This window comes from Lonchura striata, chromosome 5, assembly GCF_046129695.1.
Source record: "Lonchura striata isolate bLonStr1 chromosome 5, bLonStr1.mat, whole genome shotgun sequence".
Lineage (NCBI taxonomy): Eukaryota > Metazoa > Chordata > Aves > Passeriformes > Estrildidae > Lonchura > Lonchura striata.
The window spans coordinates 43,058,577-43,078,610 of NC_134607.1; the positions used below are offsets into that span (position 1 = coordinate 43,058,577).

Below are 20,034 nucleotides of genomic sequence, written 5' to 3' on the forward strand. Positions count from 1 at the left end.
GCAGTTTATGGGTACTGAGCACTAGAACACCAAAGAGGACTTAAATACTGCTTATATATACACCCAGTGCAGTGGTGCCCTGCACATGATCCATGTAAGGGAACTCCATGGACATGACCCTATTAGTCCTGGAACTGAAGTACCAGTGCTGCCAACAAGGCAAGTCCTTTTTGGCTTTAATAAGATCTCCCATCATGATGGTTAACAGACCTTCTGCTGCAACTGTGAGCTCTTATCTCCAGCCTCCCTGCACTTTTAGATTTGGTTTTTCTAAACACAATCAGAAAAGGGTAATTTTGGTCTAGCCTTTATAGATAGTTACAAATTAAACGAGAAACTAGGTAATATCAGAGAGTGTTGAGTGCAGCAGAGAGTGCTTTTCACATATCTCACCTGCTTTACAAGGAGATAGAAATAATACTTAACAACAACTTGGCTTCTGTGACTTTTAGGTTGCTTTTAAGTATCTTTATTTGACATTCATTGGACTTGGAACCAATTCAATTGCAGCAGTTGTGGTACAAATATCATACCATCTTTCACCCAAATCTATTTTCAATACCACTGCTTCAATCCACACTGAATGGAGAGACCAATTGTTCATGCTAAATTCCAGGTGGCATGGCAAAAAGGGGTGTTGAAATATTCCTTCAATGCTAATCTACTGCAAACTGAAAATGGAGAATATTATACACAACCTTTCAGAATTTATCCACTGAAAAGGAGAGAAGGAATAAAGACTCAGCAAAGATGAAAACTTGTATATCAGTGCTTCATTTGCAGTCCAATCCTCCTGTTTAATTAGTCATTTCTTTCCCACATTTATCCCACAGGTTGGCTAAGGCAATTTAGGAAACGATGATCACTAAGACACCACTGTCATCCAGATACATATTTCTGCCTTCCTACCAGAGGCTATCACGTATGAACCCTGAAACAGATCACATAAATTGTTATTTATCCACTTCAGAGCTAACCAGATTCAATAATCTTTAATGGAAAGATTTTTTTACTCAAAACAGCTCACTATGAACCATGGCATTTCTGGAGCATTTGCATTGGCTTGGGCTCAGCCTCTGCTGTGGAGCTGTAAATTCCAGCCAAGGATTAAGAATGCACAATTAGGGGATAAATTATAATATCCTAAATTAGAACTTGTGTCTTTGAGCTGAATGCCTGATGACCCCAAATGAAAGCAAAAACATCCTCAAACTTCATCTTCTGAGAAACAGAATAATTAGGTAACTTTTCCAATAGTGATCAAAGAATTTGTTTTCCAAAAGTTGTACAACTTAAATAATACCATTCATTAATTTTATGCAACAATTTTTCACAAGTTTCTGCTGAGTTATCTACACATAAAAGCTCCATGTGTCTTGACTCAGACAAAATATACTGCTGGACTTAAGTCAAGGCAATTACAAAATGTTTGGTGCCAAACACTGTGGCAAGCATTGCTTTAGGCAATAAACTTCAGAACTACAATTCATTATGAAATATTTAGACTGTACTGGCTGTACAGTATATTTTACAGAAACAAAATGTATAATATCAACAGTACAAACCTGATGCTTTATGAGGAACTGTTCCAAGCAGGGGGATATTTATAGTTGGATCAGCCATTATGCCTTTATCCAAAGAGTGCAAAGACAGGAATTCATAGTAGTACTCAGCCTATGACAAAATAAATGAAAAATCCATATTTATTTTAATTGTATTCACAGAAGCAAACTATTAAGCACATAAATTATAGCAGAATTGCTACACTTTTCATGATGCCATTCATGGGATTAGTTTCTATAATTTCCCTGAGTGCTTCTTCATGTAAACATAATTTTCAGGTAATTTCCTCTTATTTCATAGATTGCAAGTGACCATACACAGGATTTTTGGGCAGAATCCTCCTGGAACTGACTGGTGAGCCTGGATGACCTACCTCTACCATGAGTGCATTTTAAAAGACATAGGCACATACAAGTGTGGCATGAGATTATCCAGGCTTGCTCTTGGTTGACCTCACAGCACAGCACTTTGGGCAAACAGTGGCAGGCAGTGAGTAGCCACGATGCTGGGGCACCACAGCAGGACACATATCTTGTTTACATCTCTGACGCTGCCTTGTTCAACCCTGCTCCATTACATTGTTCCAAGCGTGGAGCTGAGAACTCTCCTACCAAGCTGGCTTCATGTCACTCATTAACTGCAACATCAGTGATCTGTTTTGGCGATCTCTGGAAAGTATTGGCATGATTTAAAAACTACTTTCCACTACCTTAATCCTACACCCAATAAGTACCTTCACTGTGGCATAAATTGTAGGTTCTGGTACTTTTGTCCACAGGAGCCTGGCCTCCCATTGGGTCATCTGTTCAAAATTTCTTCACATTTGATGCAAAGTGCCATCATGTGTCTGCAATGTGGCTGTACACACCACATATACCTGAGATGTATGCACCTTAGCCAGTCACTAGAGGCTTCCACTACTGTCAGTAGCACAACTGCTGGTGTGCAGAGCAAGTGGAAATGAAACTTTTATGTTAAATTGTAGCATCTAATTTACCATGAGATACCAATACAAGGGATTGCAGATACTTCTATCTGCTGATCTCAGGTAAATAAATGCTTGAGACCTTAGCATAGGCACTGGCAAAGATATGTTTCCATCTTCTCACTGACAGTAGATAGTAGTGTTCTGCCTACCTTTTAGACAAAACAGTGCAGCAAAGAGAGTATAAGCCAAGATTTGGGCTGATAAACAATAGCTACTTTATGTCTAGCAGATGTCTGTCCATGTCCTTAGCCAGAACAAGGTCCTTTTTCTCCTGTAATATCTTGGCTCCCTAGTACAAGAAAGACTGATGACACCAGAAAAGCACTCATGACTTGGGTAGAATGGTTGTTATGAAATTCCTGATCAGCCCTGGTATCCATGTGCTCTGTAGGGACAATAAAGAGACCCCATAACAGAGAGGAGAGGGCATGAGGGGCTACACTCCACATAGGCAATCTTCAGAGGGTGTTGTGTAGGCACAGAGACCTCAGAGGAGGACTTGAAAAACAATAGGACAGGACACAATGTAAGGTTTTAAGTACGGGTTAAACACATGGAGTGAATGTGTGAGGAGACAGGATATGGAGAGAAACAGTAAAACCAGAGAACAAAAAATGAAGTCTGGGGTAATGTTCAAAATGCTGCTTTTAATTAAAGACTTTTTTTTCCCAATACAATATACCATGCCAAAATATGAAAAAAAAAAAAAAAAGCCATAAAGTCAGATTGTGAACATTTTTGTTTTCAAATAAAACTTTGGTTCAGAAAAATAATTGTATGTCTCCACACATCTATAGAATAGTGCAGTGAGTGATTCAAGGCTCCACTGTCTGTTTCTCATTGGCTAGCTTTGATGTTTAGTTGTATCTAAACCAGGTCATAATGAGTTATGACCTAGGATATTAAAACATTATGTTCTTTCTATTCTAGTAAACAACAACTGGTAACTAGACCAAATAGCTCCACTACCGTATTTCCATTCCAGATAAACTGTTGTAGAAGGTCAGCTTGTGAGCCAGATTCCCAATTTGTAGGAAAAGGACTGGAATCTCATCCTTTAGAGCAAATTTTCTAGAGCCTAAGGATAAAGACAAAAATAAAGTTCCCCATGGAAAAGGGACCCATTGCTGCATGAGCCACAATACTCACTGCTGCTCAAGGAAGTAATTCCTCTAACCAGGGTAGAGGTGAGGCAGTGGTTAGTGCCTGAGGCAGGAGTATGTTCTGATGGCATGTTCAAAATATGAGAAGAGACATTGCACAAGCAACAGGCTGTTCAGAAGGAAAGCCACATATTGCACTGGGGAGAGATAACTGCTCTCACCATTTCTCTGCAAAGGTTTGTACATCTGCTGAGTTGACAGAAACTGAACTTCTTGGAATTATAGTATCTAAGATCTGAAACACCTCAGATAGGGAGGCCCAGCTAGCATAACTTCGAAGTCATGTGCTGCAGAGTATGTTTGCAAATCATGTATGCTGGATTGAGTTGGTTAAATTTTGACATAAAAGTTATATACAAAAATCTCAGTCTACAGAGGCTGCACAGTGAAGCAGAGTAGTTTAACTCCCCAAATCTGTGAATCTAAAAATGATTTGACTACCATAAATCCTATTTGGAGAAAATCTGTCTTGACACTAACCCTGCACTGAGTATCCAGTATTGTCCTGCTGTAACTGGAGTTGATTGCTGATTAACTTGCATTAATCCTCATGAGTGAAAAACAAACAACATGCTTTCAGCAAATATTTACCATGCTCCAGCCTACCGTGAAATTTAGTGATGATGGTTAATTTGAGATATAGTTTTGTGGAATTAAAATATTTTCTAGTCACAACTGTAGTTTATGCTGTACATGGTCATTGTGAGTGACTTGGTAGTGAAAACAAAATTTGCTTGGATATTGTTGGGAATAAATGAAAAAAATCCATCATCTCTAATCCCTTTTCCATTATAAAGGCTCTCTTATTATTTTGAGGGTTTTGTTTTGGTTTTGGGGGTTTTTTGGGTTTTGTTTGGTTTTTTTGTTTTGTTTTATTTTGTTTTTTTAAGCCAGCCTACAAACTCTTTGGAATGTGAAGATCTAAATTTGGTAGTGAAGCTAAATCTTAGATGACCAGTGTTGTCAAAGGTGGTGAAGAAAATGGAGCTTGCATTAAATTGCTGATCACTGACAATTGCACACTTTGCATGGACAAAGGACGTTTGGCTTGACTTCAAGAAGCACCTGAGGAGAAGTATGCTTTATTTCTGTGGAAAATCTTTGTTTTAGATCCTCAGAAACTGAGGCAAGGACCCCTGCAGACCTTGTGTGAACACTCTGGGGACTTGGTGCTTTCAGGCAGCAGGTAGCCCCAAGCAGCTGCCCTTTAACAGTTCCCCATATGGGTAAAGCAGAGAGAGGTAATTTCACTTTAGGCAAATAATTCCTTGGTCAGGATTAACTTTTATGGACTTTGACTGGCTGTTTTCTATAAATCAGAGGAATTTAAAAGGTTATAAAAATAATGAAGCCCCCTAACAAGTATTGTAGAAAACATCTGTCGGCAGTTTGGTTTTAAATGATATACAGTTAAAATTCCTACAGATCTCCCTTCCTTGGCTCAAGGTCTACTGCATTGAAGTTCTCTCATCATTCAGATGCCATGTTGTTTCTGCCTGTTTTTTCTTTCATGTTTTATTAAAGAACTCACAATAATACGCTTTATCTTTTCGTCATTTTATGCGATAGACAGAGAATTGTAGTACCTAAAGCACAGCAGAGTAGCTTGAGCTCTTGTATGTTATGGTTCAATAACCTAATGAAATCTGCACCCTTTCTAATTAAGAAGCAAATGTATGATAGCTTTGAAAGTTGATGTAAGAAATTAACTGTATTTTCTTCTCATTATACTAAAGAGATCAGTGTTGAATGTTCTGTTATCAATTAAATGACAAATATATCTTAATGCCAATTCTCTATATTTAAAGAAAGAAACACATCAAAGAAGTTAATTTTTATTCCAGATCCACTAATATTTCTGGCTATGCACACACTGGAAGATTCTACCCTGCATTATCCATAGCAGATGCTCACAGCTGCATATGCCATAAATAAAGTCACGAAGTGAGACAATGTATGTGTTTGTTAGGTGTTTACAGCATGGACCATTGCTTCTTCAAGACATTAACTGCATTAGGTCAGAGAAGTTGGTCTGTGTTCCAAGATGAAGCATGAAGCAAAGTGAGATGAATTCCAGCAAAGATTATCCATACTGTGCATACCAGGCTATTGAAGGAGTCTGGCCAGAGTAGGAATATGTACATATATGTGAGCATTTTGCTACTGCAGTGCAGTCTAGACACTGCTGTAATGAATGACATAATGGGGCTTCCTTAGACAAGCAGATAATAAAGTGTCTGCCTACAGACTGCCCATTTTTGTGCTGGGGACAGAACCCATTAATTGGTCCTGTCACAGAGTGGGTAAACTATTTTTCACGCCTCAGTGTAATGCTCAGAAACTTGCTGTCAGCCTCAAGAGGTAGCCCTAAAATGGGAGGCATGCTCAACAACATGAAATGATACTGAAATCTGTAGCTCTGAGAAAACTGGTTTACATAGAAGACAGGATAATCTGACTGTCTTCCAGTATCAGCTGCTAAGGGTATGGGAATGGACAGAAGCAGCAGGGTTAAACAACAGAGATGCACACAAAAGGAGGAAGAGAGATATTTTATGTTTCAAATAAATGAATAAAGGACACAAACTAGAACTCAGAGAAATGGGCAGCCGCAAAGAAAAATACATTATGTGACATTAGTAATTAGACAATACTGTGGTGAAATGCTCACAAATCTGTAGAGCCTCTTCTATGCCTGCTTTCTTCACATTAAGGAAATCATGGCAGATTGAAGAAAATCCATACACAAGAGGGAAGACTTTTTAACAATAGAGTGCATCCCTGCATGAAACTTTCAACAATAACTATTTGTGGTTTTAATGGTTTTAGAAGAATGGTATAAAACTCTGATTTTGCCAATGGAAGATGACTAATGGGTGCTTAATGTCTCGTGGCATTCAGCTGTGGTTGGCAGATCAGGTCCTCCAACAGAATGATTTATGAAATTGGGAAAGTGACATTTATCATTCGCTTTTAAAAGGAGCCTCAGACTTTGAAAGGTGACATGACAGGCTTCCAAGAATTCTTTGCATTGGGAAGATGGTCTGAAATCTTTGCAAAATACATCAGCTTTTCCTCCAAATGAGAAAATAATTTCTATAAAGATAAGTAATATTAAAAAATCACTGTCAAGAAGCATGGTGATGTCACAGCATAATAGATTTAGATTATACTTGGCATTGTTTCTGGCAGCTGTCTGCTCTTTAGAAGATATGGGAAACAGGGCTCCTACTCAGTCATTTTGAGCAAATATTTTTTCTCAGCAGACCCTGAGCTCTGGAGGGACTCTAGAATTTGAAGCAGAAATTTGAAAGCAGTCTCAGACTGGAAGCTGAAGGGTTTGCTAGAAAGACTGTGATTTGAGAGGAACAGAGGTGAAAAGGAAAAATCCAAGTATACCTGCAGAGCATTAACTCTGAAAGTCATCATCATGCCAAAAAAGCAAGCTCCTGAGACAGAGGTACAAATAAAACCTAGTACACATTCCTGTCCATCATTAGCCTGCTAATGACAATACGGCCTTGGTTTGGATCAGAGGCAACCCTTGATGCAGCAGGTACCTGCAGTGGGGCCAGTGGGGCTGTTCCACCAGGCTGCAGCCTTAGGTAGCAGCATTTGTGCAAACAGATGCACAGCAACCTCCAGGTTAAGCACAAGCACGCAGACACAAAGGCATGTACCAGGCACGACTTTCTTAAAACAGTCACAACAAATTTACAGCTCCTCAATGATGAAAGTCTGGGAGTTTCTCTCTCCTCTATCTTGCTTTATTTGAAAACAAAAGCAAAAGCAAAATAGCCCAACTTCCCATATTTAGACTGTTTTTTGTTTAACACATTTGCTGTAATGCATTTCAGTACAGCTTCACTAGAGTTACTTTTGAAAATAAGCTAATAGAAGACAAAATCACTAAGGATTTGACAAATATGAATGGTTAATTATATCTTGAAAATTTCTAGCAAGGAATAATATTTCTCTGCATGAACTAGGCCTGGTGCACAAGCTTCTTTTAAGTTGTTTTCTCTTATGTCTTACAGATGAAAATTAGATAATTCTGTTTTAGGGAAGGGGAGAGAAGCAAACAGTATACCAAAAAGAGAAATACCATTAAGAGTTCAGATTTAAATTAAACACACACACGTGCCTTTGCTATCTTCAAATCTGCAACAAAACATATTGCTCTGAAAAATTGATAAAGGCTATTCTCCTGAAGAGTTAATTCTTGTTCCAACATAGCAAGGGCTAATTCATTCTTTGTTCACCCAAGAAAAGATTAGTGCTCTCTCTGGTGGACATTTCATGATCACAGACGTTCAAAATACCCATCTCCCAAAGCTAATAAAAAATGAGAAAGTTATTACTGTTCTTAGAGGAAAAAATACACAACACTGTCTAATCAGGTTACTTCCTAAGAAAACAAGTCTGGAGGTCTGCCACTGCAACCTGCAACACTTCCATGTGGCTCTATCTACACTGAGAAAAACCCACATGGCTCTCCCCCTCACAGTTTGAAAAGCAAGTGAATATCTTGGTTGGCTGATCCTAAGTGGGCATTTTTAGATTATAGTCTGTTTCAGGCTTTGGATAGATTTATTGATAATTGATATTTACCCTGAAAATTCTTCACAGGGAATGTAAAATAATTTCAATAAAATCTTTACAATTAGGGAAGTGATTGTACTAACAAGTATTCAGGTTAATTATGATGGGGATCTGAACAGACACTATATTTAGTTAAGAAGAATAGTTCTAAGAGCAAAAATGTAAACCTTAGAGATGGTGGCTCATCTGATGTGATGAGAGAAAGCTCACAGACAAAGAATAAGCTAATCCACCTCTTGAATGGTGGTAAACATGGATAATGCATACAGATTCATTTTGGCCACGCTTCAAACTTCCAACCCTTTGTTCTTAAGCCTCCCAGAATAGCTTTGAAGTTGAGGATAAAGCTCCTCTAGCACACCATTACCAAAGAACAACCTCCTGATTATGATCTCATGAAAGTGTAATCAATTACTTACACAAGTTTAAAGCGTGGCAAACAGCAAAGGTCACATAATTGGCCTTTATTGAGTCCATGTGTTTCAATCTTGGCTTTAACTGGCACTCCTGTATAATAAATATAAACATCTCTCTTCAAAATGTAAGCAGTGAACTTTCTCAAAAGTTATGAAATCTCACAGCATCTTCTGTCAGACTGGAGTCTTTAAAGGGTTTTAAAGAGGGATGCCTCCACTTTTGTGTACCCATGTGACAGAAAGCTTGCAGCACCTCTGACTGTGCTTTATTGCTCAGCAGATACTGGTCTTCAGCCTTATTTTACAGGAAGACAAGTGTTTAAAATTCAAAAAGTTGCAAAAAAAAACCTAGCCATTAGGAAATATTTTCTTAACACTGCTGTCCTTTAATACCTATTGCATGGATTTTCAAATACATTTTTAGTGAAAATTGAGAATAATTATTTTCTTACTTCACAGGCTATAATTGATCAAAGCAAATTCTAGATACTACTGTGAAAGGATAATTAAATTCACTACTAAGAGCTTTCTAAGTTTATCTGAAAAGGAACTTGTGTGTTTGCTGTCGTACCTGAAATCACACTGATTTTTCTACTGAATGAAGACTCTGCTAGGTGGATGTATATTGCTGTCATATTTCCATATACAGTACAGGCTGCCACACAGTTCTGTCCTCCATAACTATACCCTGAATTATTCAAAGCAAGATGGGCTTCTCTTCAGAGTAAAGTATGGAAGAATAATCCTATCTCCAGTTTCTGATGGGAAACTGAACAGGTTCTACAGACACCTTTTCTTTAGGCAGGGTTTCCATAGGCAAGGTCAGCACAACTTCATCCCTGGGTTACAGTATTAGCCTCACAGGTCCAGTCTTTTGAGCTAAGGTCCAGCAGGCTTCCCAGCATTTAAATGAAGTATCTTGTTTAAAACCACCTCATCCTTGACTTCCTGTACACTCAAATGACAGAGACCAGTGCTTGCAGAAGAAAGTTCAGGCCTACTATCTGGTAACCTATCTGGTTTACCTGCTGTCTTGAGCCATCTTTCTTTCCCTCCATGGGTGCAGGTGGGGTCTATCTGCAGCATAGGCATCTTCACAAGGCCTGGACTCTGCTGACGATACAGGGCCAAGCTGAGCTTCCAAATAAACCTTTTAAACTCACTTGCAGGAATAAGTCCCATTAAGAAAGGCAGGAAGTTTATTTTAGGAAACTTGCATCCTTCTGTTGAGTTTTTTTTTAAATTCTAGATAACACGACCTATCCTTTGTCAGTCTAAATACTGACAGGGAGGTCCAGCAGCTGAAAGTTCCCCTGAAGAATCTTTTGAAGAGACCCTAACCTCATTTTTATTAGAGAAAATGCAAGAGGAACAGCAGTCTTGGAAATCAATGTGTGACCTCAAGCCCAAATTTACCTGTGATGAAAAACAAGCAGGAGTTCTATGACAGCAAACGTCTGCACTTTGCTGTAAGACAACTGTCCCATTTGGGACTCAAGCGTTTTGCTGAGATCAGAAATGGAATTTATTCCTTGATTAATATCTATGTTAAATATGGTCTGCTCTTGCAGATTGGGACCAAATTGTTCTTTTTGCTACTCAGTATATTCTAGGTATGTTGACAATCCCTAATTTCTGCTGGAGATTCTCCAAATAACCAAACCCAGCCTTTATTGATAATTGGAGTGAGTAGAACTGGGCTGAATGGGGTCCACAATTATTTCAGGAAGAAAAAAAATACAATGTCCCACACCACAAACCTTGCTGAGCAGTCAGGTCTGCTCTCTACAGCACTACAGGGTACAGAAAGGGCTGGAGAACCTTGGAATGATCCCTCACCAGCTCTAAATCAGGAAGCAGGAAAGACCTCACTGCACTTACTTCAGGCTTTGCAATCAGGGACAGGAACACATATATAAACCTAGAGAGGGAAGTTTCTGTTGTAGTTGGGCTTGGGAAGAGGCTGAAAGCCAAGAGATTCTACAAGAATTTGCAGAGATTGTGAGTTTTTTCACCCTTCCTCCTGCTTGGAAAGTCTCAGATTACTTGTCCTTTAAAGCATTTCCTAATTAACATAATTTAATAAATGTATACTGTTCAATTGTATTTTACAGGATGAGAAAGCCCTTACTTTTGGATGAATAAAGGTATTGCATAAATACGATATGCATGTCAAAATGTTTTACATATAATTCTAGTGTCAGGTGATTCATAGAATCATAGAATGAAAGTTACAGTGGCATCATGATACTATAAAAATTATGAAGTTTACTGTGAATATTTGGCAAGACAACTAAAAATTGACTATTAACTAAGCAGGATATTCACACTGATACAATTCAAATGTGAACACCATCAGTGGACAGGATAAGGTGCAGATTTTGTCCCATCAAAGGAAAGTTACAGTTAGATCAAGTAAAAATGTGAAACCCATGGTTCTTGATGTGCTAAATGCTTTTAATTTTTGCCCTTAAGGATCAGTATAAGCTGCTCCACCCTGTATCTAATACCAACACATCACAGGTCTGACCAGAGGGAATCAACATGTTGGGTTACAAGCTTTCAACTACACTCCCTTGACAATACAGAAATCAGATCAAGCCTATGCAATATAAATAGAGGTTCCTGTGCAAAACTGGAAGGAAGGAGGTAAAAAAGGCAGCACAAAAAAAACAATCAATCAAGGTAACTGCCAACATGCTCTGTTGGCAAATTAATTCTCAGCTCTTAATATGTCTATGCATACCATCTGTTGCTCAGGATTACAGACCCAGATAACTGCATTTTGCCTCTTCCTCTCTGACAGTGCTCTGCTGTGCAACCTGCCTGTTCTCCTTGACAGTCTCTGCAAGGAATATTGCTGCCACATAGCTGCTTGCAGAAACTTTATGTATGAGTGGCTTCACAACGGGAAAATAAATTTGTTTCAACCTGGTTACTCAAATAGACTCTGTTTCAACAGCTCAATTTATTTCCCAAATCCTTGAAAGAAAGAGAACTGGCTAAGGCTCAAACTTGGCAAAATGAGACCAGTGTTAGCTGCTGTTCAAAAGCAACAGGTTGAAGTTGGTACTTGTACTCCTTACTGAAGGTGTTCAGTGGATTTGATTATTTGCCTGTGAGGTTTTAAGTCTCAGATTTCAATTGCCTGTATGAATATTCACACATTTGCAAGTTGAGGGCAAGCAGAAAATGTTGCAGGGAGAGCTTAACTTCTGCACATCAACAAGCAGCGATTTGTCCATGTCTTCCATGTGTTCTGAGAAAAATCAAGTTCATAATCACAGTACTGAAAGCTCTGTTCTCTGATGGTCAGGATGGTCAAGAGTCTGCCCTCTGCTTCTCTGGGCAGCTGTTATTGCAAAGGCTGGCTCTCTGGCTCTTGTTGCTTGTTTCTGTGCTTCAGTGTTCAGAGCCAGTGACAGATCTTCTCACTAGTGGACTGCTGTTTGGAGAGTTTATTTTGCCTGGTGATGGGCCAAAACCTGAGGCTGGGAGATTGCCAGATTGCCAGGCTGATTTGATGCCAGGCATATTTATTTCCTTTAGGATCAGCTAGCTTTTTTAGGGTTTAGCTAGCTTTTTATCCAGGCAAACAGGCAACTTCAGAGGATTTGTGGGACCAGCTCTGAAAGCGGTGTTTGGTCTTCAAGTTATTTATTGAAGTATTTAGCACTGATGACAGCAAGTGCTGAAGCATCTTAAAGGTAATTGCCCATTTTTCTTTGTATGGCTGAAAAAAAGATGTACTCCACCAGCTGGTTGGAAAACAAAGCAAACTTTTATTCTGGATGCAAAAAAAAAAATCCCAGGGGTTTTCTTGTTGTATGGCTGGGGAAAAAAACATCCACCCCAAACCTTTGAAAGCCATTGCTAAGTGGCTGTGAACAGAACATACTGTGGACTTCAGGTATCATAGCTGGGTAAAGCCTCCTAGTGCCTCTGTACAACAGTATCAGTGTCCTTGCTTTATTTATATTACTTTTTTTGAGGTAAATTTTGGGTTGCTGCTTCACAGTGAGCATGAGACCCATGACTGACCTCTGAGGTGGACCACTAGCAATTGCTCTCCAGTTGGAGCAATGCCCCTTGCTTATCTAAGTGACACTTCCTCACTTCTTCAGCTGGAGTGTGGTGGGAGGCTGTGCTGAAGACCTGGGCTGCTCCAGGCACAGCCTTGCCAGCCAGTCAAGGTGGGTATTACATTTCCACCATGTCTGGGCTACAGTTCGATGCAGTGAAGACCTTGGTCACAAATAAACTGTCAAAAAACAAACAAGCAAACAAAAACCTCCCAGCAAAACAAATAAACAAACAAAAAAAACCAACATGGTAAAAGAAACTAGTACAAGTAGAATCTTTCAGATGGTGGAATTTGTACAGAAAAGGTCAAATAAAAGAAGAGCAAACCCTAACAAGCAAAATGTAAACTCACAGGAAGGCAAAACAGAAGAAATTTTGAGATGTATTTTCTTGAAAGCTTTAAAAATAATAATCAGGAACCCATTGTTCTGAGCTAAGGTATTCAGCTTTTGAAATTCTGTTAAACATTATGCAAATATCTACTACATATCAGAAAACTCTGGGGCACACCATATTCCTCACATATCTGCATGCCCTAGGAAGAGTGTTTCAGATTTCTTACATTTGTTTTGTATGTACATAAGCCACTTGGCTAGAATCGAGTCAATAATAGTTGTGGCTACCCCAAATAAACCCCTTTGAAAAGTGTGAAAGCAAGAGAAGATGTTAAATACATGAAAAATTCTTTCAGTTAGTTCTCTTTTTTGTTATTTCTTTCTCTATAGCATTACTTGTTGATGGCATTAACTTTAGACCACTAAGAACATACCTGTCTGCAAAGAGGTGATGTTGCCAGAAAACATTTTAACTTCTACAAATAGGAAAGTGAAACAGAGGAAGGCAAGACAAGAGGAAAGCCTGGATTTTCTATTTCAGAAAAATTGTTAGTAACTCAGGGAGTGAAATCTGTACATTTTCACAAAATAAAATCTTAAAGCTTGGGGTGTCCTTGTTAGTTCTAATGCTTTTCAACAGTTACGTTGTACATTGCAGCTACTACTGCAAAAGTACTGAAAATACTTTATGACTAGCTTTTTTTGTTAAAAATGGATTATTTATAGGCCTGAAAAACAATGAAAATCTTGAAGAACTGTTTATTTAACACAGGTTTACACTGCTGTGTAAAAAGAATAATTGTGTGGTTTACACATATGCCATGTAAATTACTATGGAAACCAGATGCAGCTTACACTACAAGGTGCCTTGTAACTCATCTGTGCTGAGCAATAAATCCCCCCTTTTCTTCTTGGAAAAACTTTGAGAAACTTTACTGCTGTTTTCTATCAGCGGATAGAACAGATGGCTGGCACATGCCTGCTTTACTAAGAAAGTGGGATCTCTACAGTATTACTTTGATCCCTGGTGGCATGTCTACAGCACTGAGACGCAAAATACCACAGCTGAGTAGAATCTAAATATTAAAGCTTTCGAGCTGTGCTTTTGATTTGAGAACCCCTTGCCTAAAAATCATGCTCACAGTATGTAAACATCTTCACATTCCACATGAAAATTTTGGTACAGAGGTTCAGAAAACAAAGTATTTCCCCAATTTGGTGACATAAAAGTGCAGTGAAGGTACCACTGAAAATCACAAGAGTGTGAGTTTGTGCAACTACCTTGACCCAACTTCGAGAAGAGCCATACTTTTATTGGAAAAAATCTCCTAGATTTTGCATATTAGACATTCTTTAAGCTGAAAAGCATCACTGTAATGACTGGTTATGAATAAGATAATTACCAAAAAATCAGTAGTTTCTTTGAAGAAAAATTTCCTTTGAAGAATTAGGTTTTGAAATTCAATACTTTAAGGTTTCTTTCAGTTTGTCAGGATGTTTGACTGGAGCACCTTATTGCACCACCAATGCCTTAAAATCCATGGTCTGTTAGCTTTCCTCTGTGCAAGGAAACAAATCCTCTCCTGGCATAGCTGTATATTCTATTTTATATTTATGGTCAGGCCACATCTCAGCAATATAAGACAATTTCAGACAATTCAGCTGAGATATTCAGGGCTGATGGTCACATTGCTGAGATCAGAATTAGCCTCCAGGAGCCGAAAAGTACACAGCATTCCTGATCTTCACTTTACAATATAGAAATGAAGCTAGAAAATGCACTGAAGACATACACTCTCTGTTTCTCAGAGGTGGGCATCTTTTTGATTTACTCAAGGCTATCAATAACTCTTTGAGACTTATTTCAGATGTCATGCATTCAACCAAGCACCGGGAGAGGAACTACAGAGTACTCATAACAGTGAGGAGCGCGAATTAAGCCACTACAATAATTCATCTGACCACAACTACTTCTTCCATATCTGAAAGAAAGAAAAAGCCTGGGCAGGCTGTGGCCCAGATTGACTATTTCTGTGGATCAAACCAGAGAATGCAACACAACAAAAATTCCAACTTGCTTTTAAGTTTCTTTTTTTCACCTCCTGTCTATTCAATCAACCAGGCTGCTGCTCTGTCACTGAGCACTTGCTGTCTGGGAAATACTCAACTTTTTTTTTTAACATGGTTCTCTTCCACCAATAATGCCCTAGATGTGAACTTAATTTTACAGCTGTCAGAATTCCCATTGAAAGTTAAAAATACATGCTAGGTTTTGTGGATTTGGACATTAAATACTTGTCATAAATTCCTAAATGCTATAGAGATTATGTTATCACTGAAATCTTTGGTAACTTCCAGTATTGGACACAGTAAAACATGTTGCAGCATTAATCACTGTGCTAGGGTCTCACTAGGAAGTTTTTTAGCTCAATCTTCCACAGAGGACAAGACCCCTAAAAGCCATTATATTTTGTTTTGCAAAAAACATCCAGAAGAAGAGCAAGAAGCATACCAGTGAGCTCTAGTGGTTACATGGATGCATGCTATATAGTACATATTATCACTGATTTTTGGTTTTTTAAAACCTTTCAATTCAAAGAAATTTGTAACTGTCAATTTATGTAGGTTACATTTCTAAAGAGAATATAGTATCTGTAATGTTATGCTTTAATTTATAGGTAGAAGCATAAAGTGCATAAAAACATGACAATCCCATTTTGCAGTACTTAACATTCTTGTCACTCCTGGCTCATCCTGATTTCACTAGCAAAAACCTATATATTCAGCACCCTCAGGCCCTTAGATTTTGGGTTTTCCTTATATTTCCTAATAATTAATTAGAATTAATGGACTAGGAATTAAAAGCAACTAATGCTTTTCTTTGGTTAATGCTTTCTAATTAAAATTATTTTGTTTGCTTATCAAAAAAAATCTTTTTCACATAAAATGTATTCAGGACACAAAGGCCACTGTATCAGAAGTGTAACACCTAAATGTAGTGAGTTTCAAGCACTTCTATTTACACAGAATACAGAATGCAATCTAGTCCTTAAATTGTGCCTTTCAACAAGACATTTTTGAGTTAGAATATTCATCCATGCAGGACTGAGAAGCACTGGCACTCCCTAAGTTAGACTATTTACTCACCTCAAGCTTGGATCATCATTTACCCCAGGAGCAGGTGGATGGCATCTGCCCACTGGATATTTATACATGCTAAGATGCCCTGCTGGGGATTCCAAGTGTGGTGGGTTGACCTTGTCTGGCTGCCAGACACCCATCCAGCTGCTCTCTCACTCCCTCATTCATATCAGGACCATTTAATGCCACAGATAGGATCTCCTGCACCTACTCAGGAGAAGCCTTACATCTGTAGACCAAAAAAAGGTCTAGCTAATCCTGGAGGTGAGGCATATACTAGTGAAAGCCCCCAAACCTTGGAGTCCCAGAGAAACATCTTCAAATTTCAACTGGGATACAGGGTCAAGAGGTTTATAAGGCACAACACTCACAGAAGAATTATTTCAGTTTTACCAAACATGAGGCAACAGTATGTTAATTAACAGCTATTTTGCAGAAAGCAGTCTAGCACTTCAGCATTTCAAATGCCTTTCTTCTTTCAAAAAGTATGAGTTCCCATTTCTTTTCTTTCTTCCTTTCTTGCTTCTCTTTCCCCTTTCTCTTCTTTTCCTCTCCTCCTCCCTTCCCTGACTTAGGAAATTCCCAGAAAAGTACAGAATAAAGGTGGCAAAATTTTAGCACTTCCCTGGATGTGTTAATGGAAACTTCTAAGAACATGTATACTTAAAACCAAAATAGCACACTGGAAAAAAGTAAAAATGTACTCATTTCTTCCCCTCATAAAATATTGGAGATTCTGGAGAACCACAGAACTTTTTTAACCATTTAAGTATTTCACTTACTAATAATGCTTTGTCTAAGAGGAATTCAGCAATTCAGAAAATAGGAGGAGGACTAATGGGTTAAACACCTTTGCATCTTCTGAGGAAGGATTTAGTCCTGCAAGTGGCATCAAGCAGAACATTTTCCTATACTGTCTTTAAGCCTGTGACTCTTCTCACTGAAATCAATGTGGGAACCACCTTCTCCTAATGACCTACCGAGGTAGCAAAGGTAGGTGGCAAAGGAAGAAGAACACAAGAAGGAAATCCAAGAGGACAGTATTGAGTCTAACATCTTGATCAACCATTCAAAAAAGAGCTAGCTTTATCAACAGCAACTGAAGCTGGCAGAGAAATGGAACAGAAGATACAGTCCCAAAAGACACTAATTCTTTCTAGGTATTTAAATGCCAACCCTTGGCATACAAAGTTGCTTTCTCTGTAAAGCTTGATGGGAACACCAAAGACCTAGAGCAAGTCAGCTTTTGTAAGTAAGTTTTGTCTCTCCACATTCACCTTGCTCTCTGGAGAAAAGGGCCAAGCACTTCCTAAACCCAAAGGCTTTGTGAGGACAGCAAAAATTGCAAGGGAGTCAGCCAACACCTTGAAGCCAAACAAGTCCTGTAGATATTTTCAAACAACCAAAGCCACAACCAAATCTGTGAAGCTGCAATTAGCTGAATTGAACAATCAACCTTCCCAATTTAAATGGAAATATTGTTTCATCTCTACCAAATTCTTTGTCGTATAAAGTCAATGTCCAGCATTGTAAAAACGAAACAATTTTATCCAGAATTTTATGTCACCATGTTTTTTTCTGTATCCATGATAATGTACACTAACAAGTTTCATCTTTTTGCAAATTTAACATATGTTGCCAGTGTGTCAAATCATACATGTTTATTCTCAAAAATGTCACAGATTCTCATACAACAAAAGAATCCAACAGAATTCAATAAACTGCAGATTTGTGTGGTTTTGCAATTTAACTTGGTAAAATTAAGTCTACAGAAGAGAATTGTTATTGAGTAGAACTACAAATTAAGCCTGCACGTTTAGTACATAGAGATCAATGAAGAGCCTATAGCGTATGTCCATAAGCTAAAGACATTCAAAAGAAAACTGCATCCACGGAACTGCCGACTGGTACAAACTTTTAAGGCAAGGACAGGCGACTGGGGTGTTCCTGGTGAGTTCTGTCTCACGTCCCCGCAGCCTGCGGGTTCTCCGGCGCCCGAGCCGCCCGGCGCTCCCACGCACCTTACGCCCCTTTCCCAACGCGCTTTCCCAGCCATCCCAACGCGTTCCTCCCTGCTCCCCGAGCCCCCCCGCCCGCGCCTCGAACTCCCGCACCCAGGGCTGCCCTAGCCCGCCTCAGAGAGGGTTTCCTCAACTATTCCAAGGCCAAACCACCTGCCTCCTGGGTTTACGGAGCCTCCCCCGCCCCTTGCCGCAGCTCTATCTCGGCACCTACCCGTCCCGTTGCCTGCCAAGTGAAGTTCATGGCGTGGATGCCGACGGGGATGGCGGGCATCCTCTGCTGGGCTTTCCTAAAGTCGTGGGTGAACGGGGCCATCTTCCCCTCGGACACGATCAGAATATCCTCCTCGAAGCCTGCGGAAGAAAGGGGCGCGATGTGCGGCAGCCCCGCCGGGTCGGGTCGGGTCGGGCCGGGCTCCCGCCCGCCGCTCGGGGCAGCGGCCGCACTTACCGATGAGCACCCGCGCTTGCTGGGCGTCGATCCACAAGTAGAGGGTGTCGGGCTGGCGCGGCGCGGCCCGCAGGCTGCAGAGGCTGAGGGCGCCGCAGAGCAGCGCGGCACAGCACAGCCGCCCCGCCGGGGCCATGCTCCCGCACCGCCCGCCCGGGCTCGCCGGCTCCGCTGCCGCCGCGGCCGCGCCCGCCCTCCCTCTGCCGCGGGACGGCCCCGGGGGCGGCGGCAGCGCGGGGCGGGCACGGGGAGGGCACGGGGAGGGCGGCGGGCGGCGCCGCGGGAGGCCGGGAGCGCTCGCACGGTCCTGCCCCGCCGCGGAGGGCGGTCAGCGCTCGGCGCTGCGGGCGGCCGCCCACTGCCGCAAGAGCAGAGCCGAGTGCCGGGAGCCTGACCCACACCCGTTCTGTTACGGGGGACCCGTGACACGGCAGGGTCGCTGTCCTGCCCTCCCTGTGTGCACCCTCGCCTCAGGGGCATCCCGGCACTCCGGCCGTCAAGGTGGCACCACCACGGTCACAAGCGAGTCGTTGGAGACACTCGTGTCTGCGTGAAGAATCGAAGTTCGTGCGTAGCCGCCCCCCCCGGTGTGGTTTGAGTCGGAGACGGGGGGAACATCACCCAGGCGGCAGGTGGGTGCGGTGAGGCGGCTTCAGCGGGGACCAGCGAAGCTGGACAGGTCAGGCCCTAAAGCGAGCCATCATCCGGGCAGTGGCACAGGGACACGCTTCCCAGCACCAGAGAACGATGCAGAAAATGAGGCAACGTGCTAAAGGAAGAAAAAGCTTTCATCTGTTTTTTGTCCGAAGTTGTTGAGAACACTGGGGACTGAAAAAAACACTGAAATGTAGCCATTTACCCAGAAACTAGAACTGGCTCAATATAGAAACTTAGTAAAGCTTGAAAAAATTTTCTATTAAAAAAAGTATTTAAACAGAATCACCACTTCTAAAGGAATTTTAAAAAAAGTTTCTATGTTTTCTGGATTTTTCCATTAGAAAAAGAAAAGCCTTTAAAAAAAATGGACCCAAAAAGCCAAAACTTAGGATAGATACAATTTGAGTAAAACCCCCAAGTTTCTATCTGTAATGCTCTGGAAGGAGTTGGAGGGTATTTTCTCCCTCTGCTTTAGATGCTGCTGGCACTCCATCTTATCCTGTTAGTGTGACTGCTAAAGTTACCTCAGTACTACTGCCAGGACTGGAATTCTCTATGTTATGGACAGCAACATGAAGTTGGTCTTTCTTTTCCAGGCAGATGTAATTTAGTGG

At 40.5% G+C, this 20,034-nt stretch overlaps 1 protein-coding gene across 1 annotated transcript in view; it reads right to left on the bottom strand.

The window, feature by feature from the left end:
- Positions 1–18,922, bottom strand: part of WIF1 (Wnt inhibitory factor 1) — a 37,568-nt gene extending 18,646 nt beyond the window's left edge. Inside the window, exons 1-3 of the mRNA XM_021547379.2 lie at positions 18,764–18,922; positions 18,527–18,666; positions 1,566–1,674 (exon numbers count right to left, since the gene is read on the bottom strand). Coding sequence (XP_021403054.2) covers positions 1,566–1,674; positions 18,527–18,666; positions 18,764–18,899 — 385 coding nt within the window. The 5' untranslated portion in view covers positions 18,900–18,922. The remainder of the gene's footprint in view (positions 1–1,565; positions 1,675–18,526; positions 18,667–18,763) is intronic.
- Positions 18,923–20,034: the final 1,112 nt, after the last annotated feature.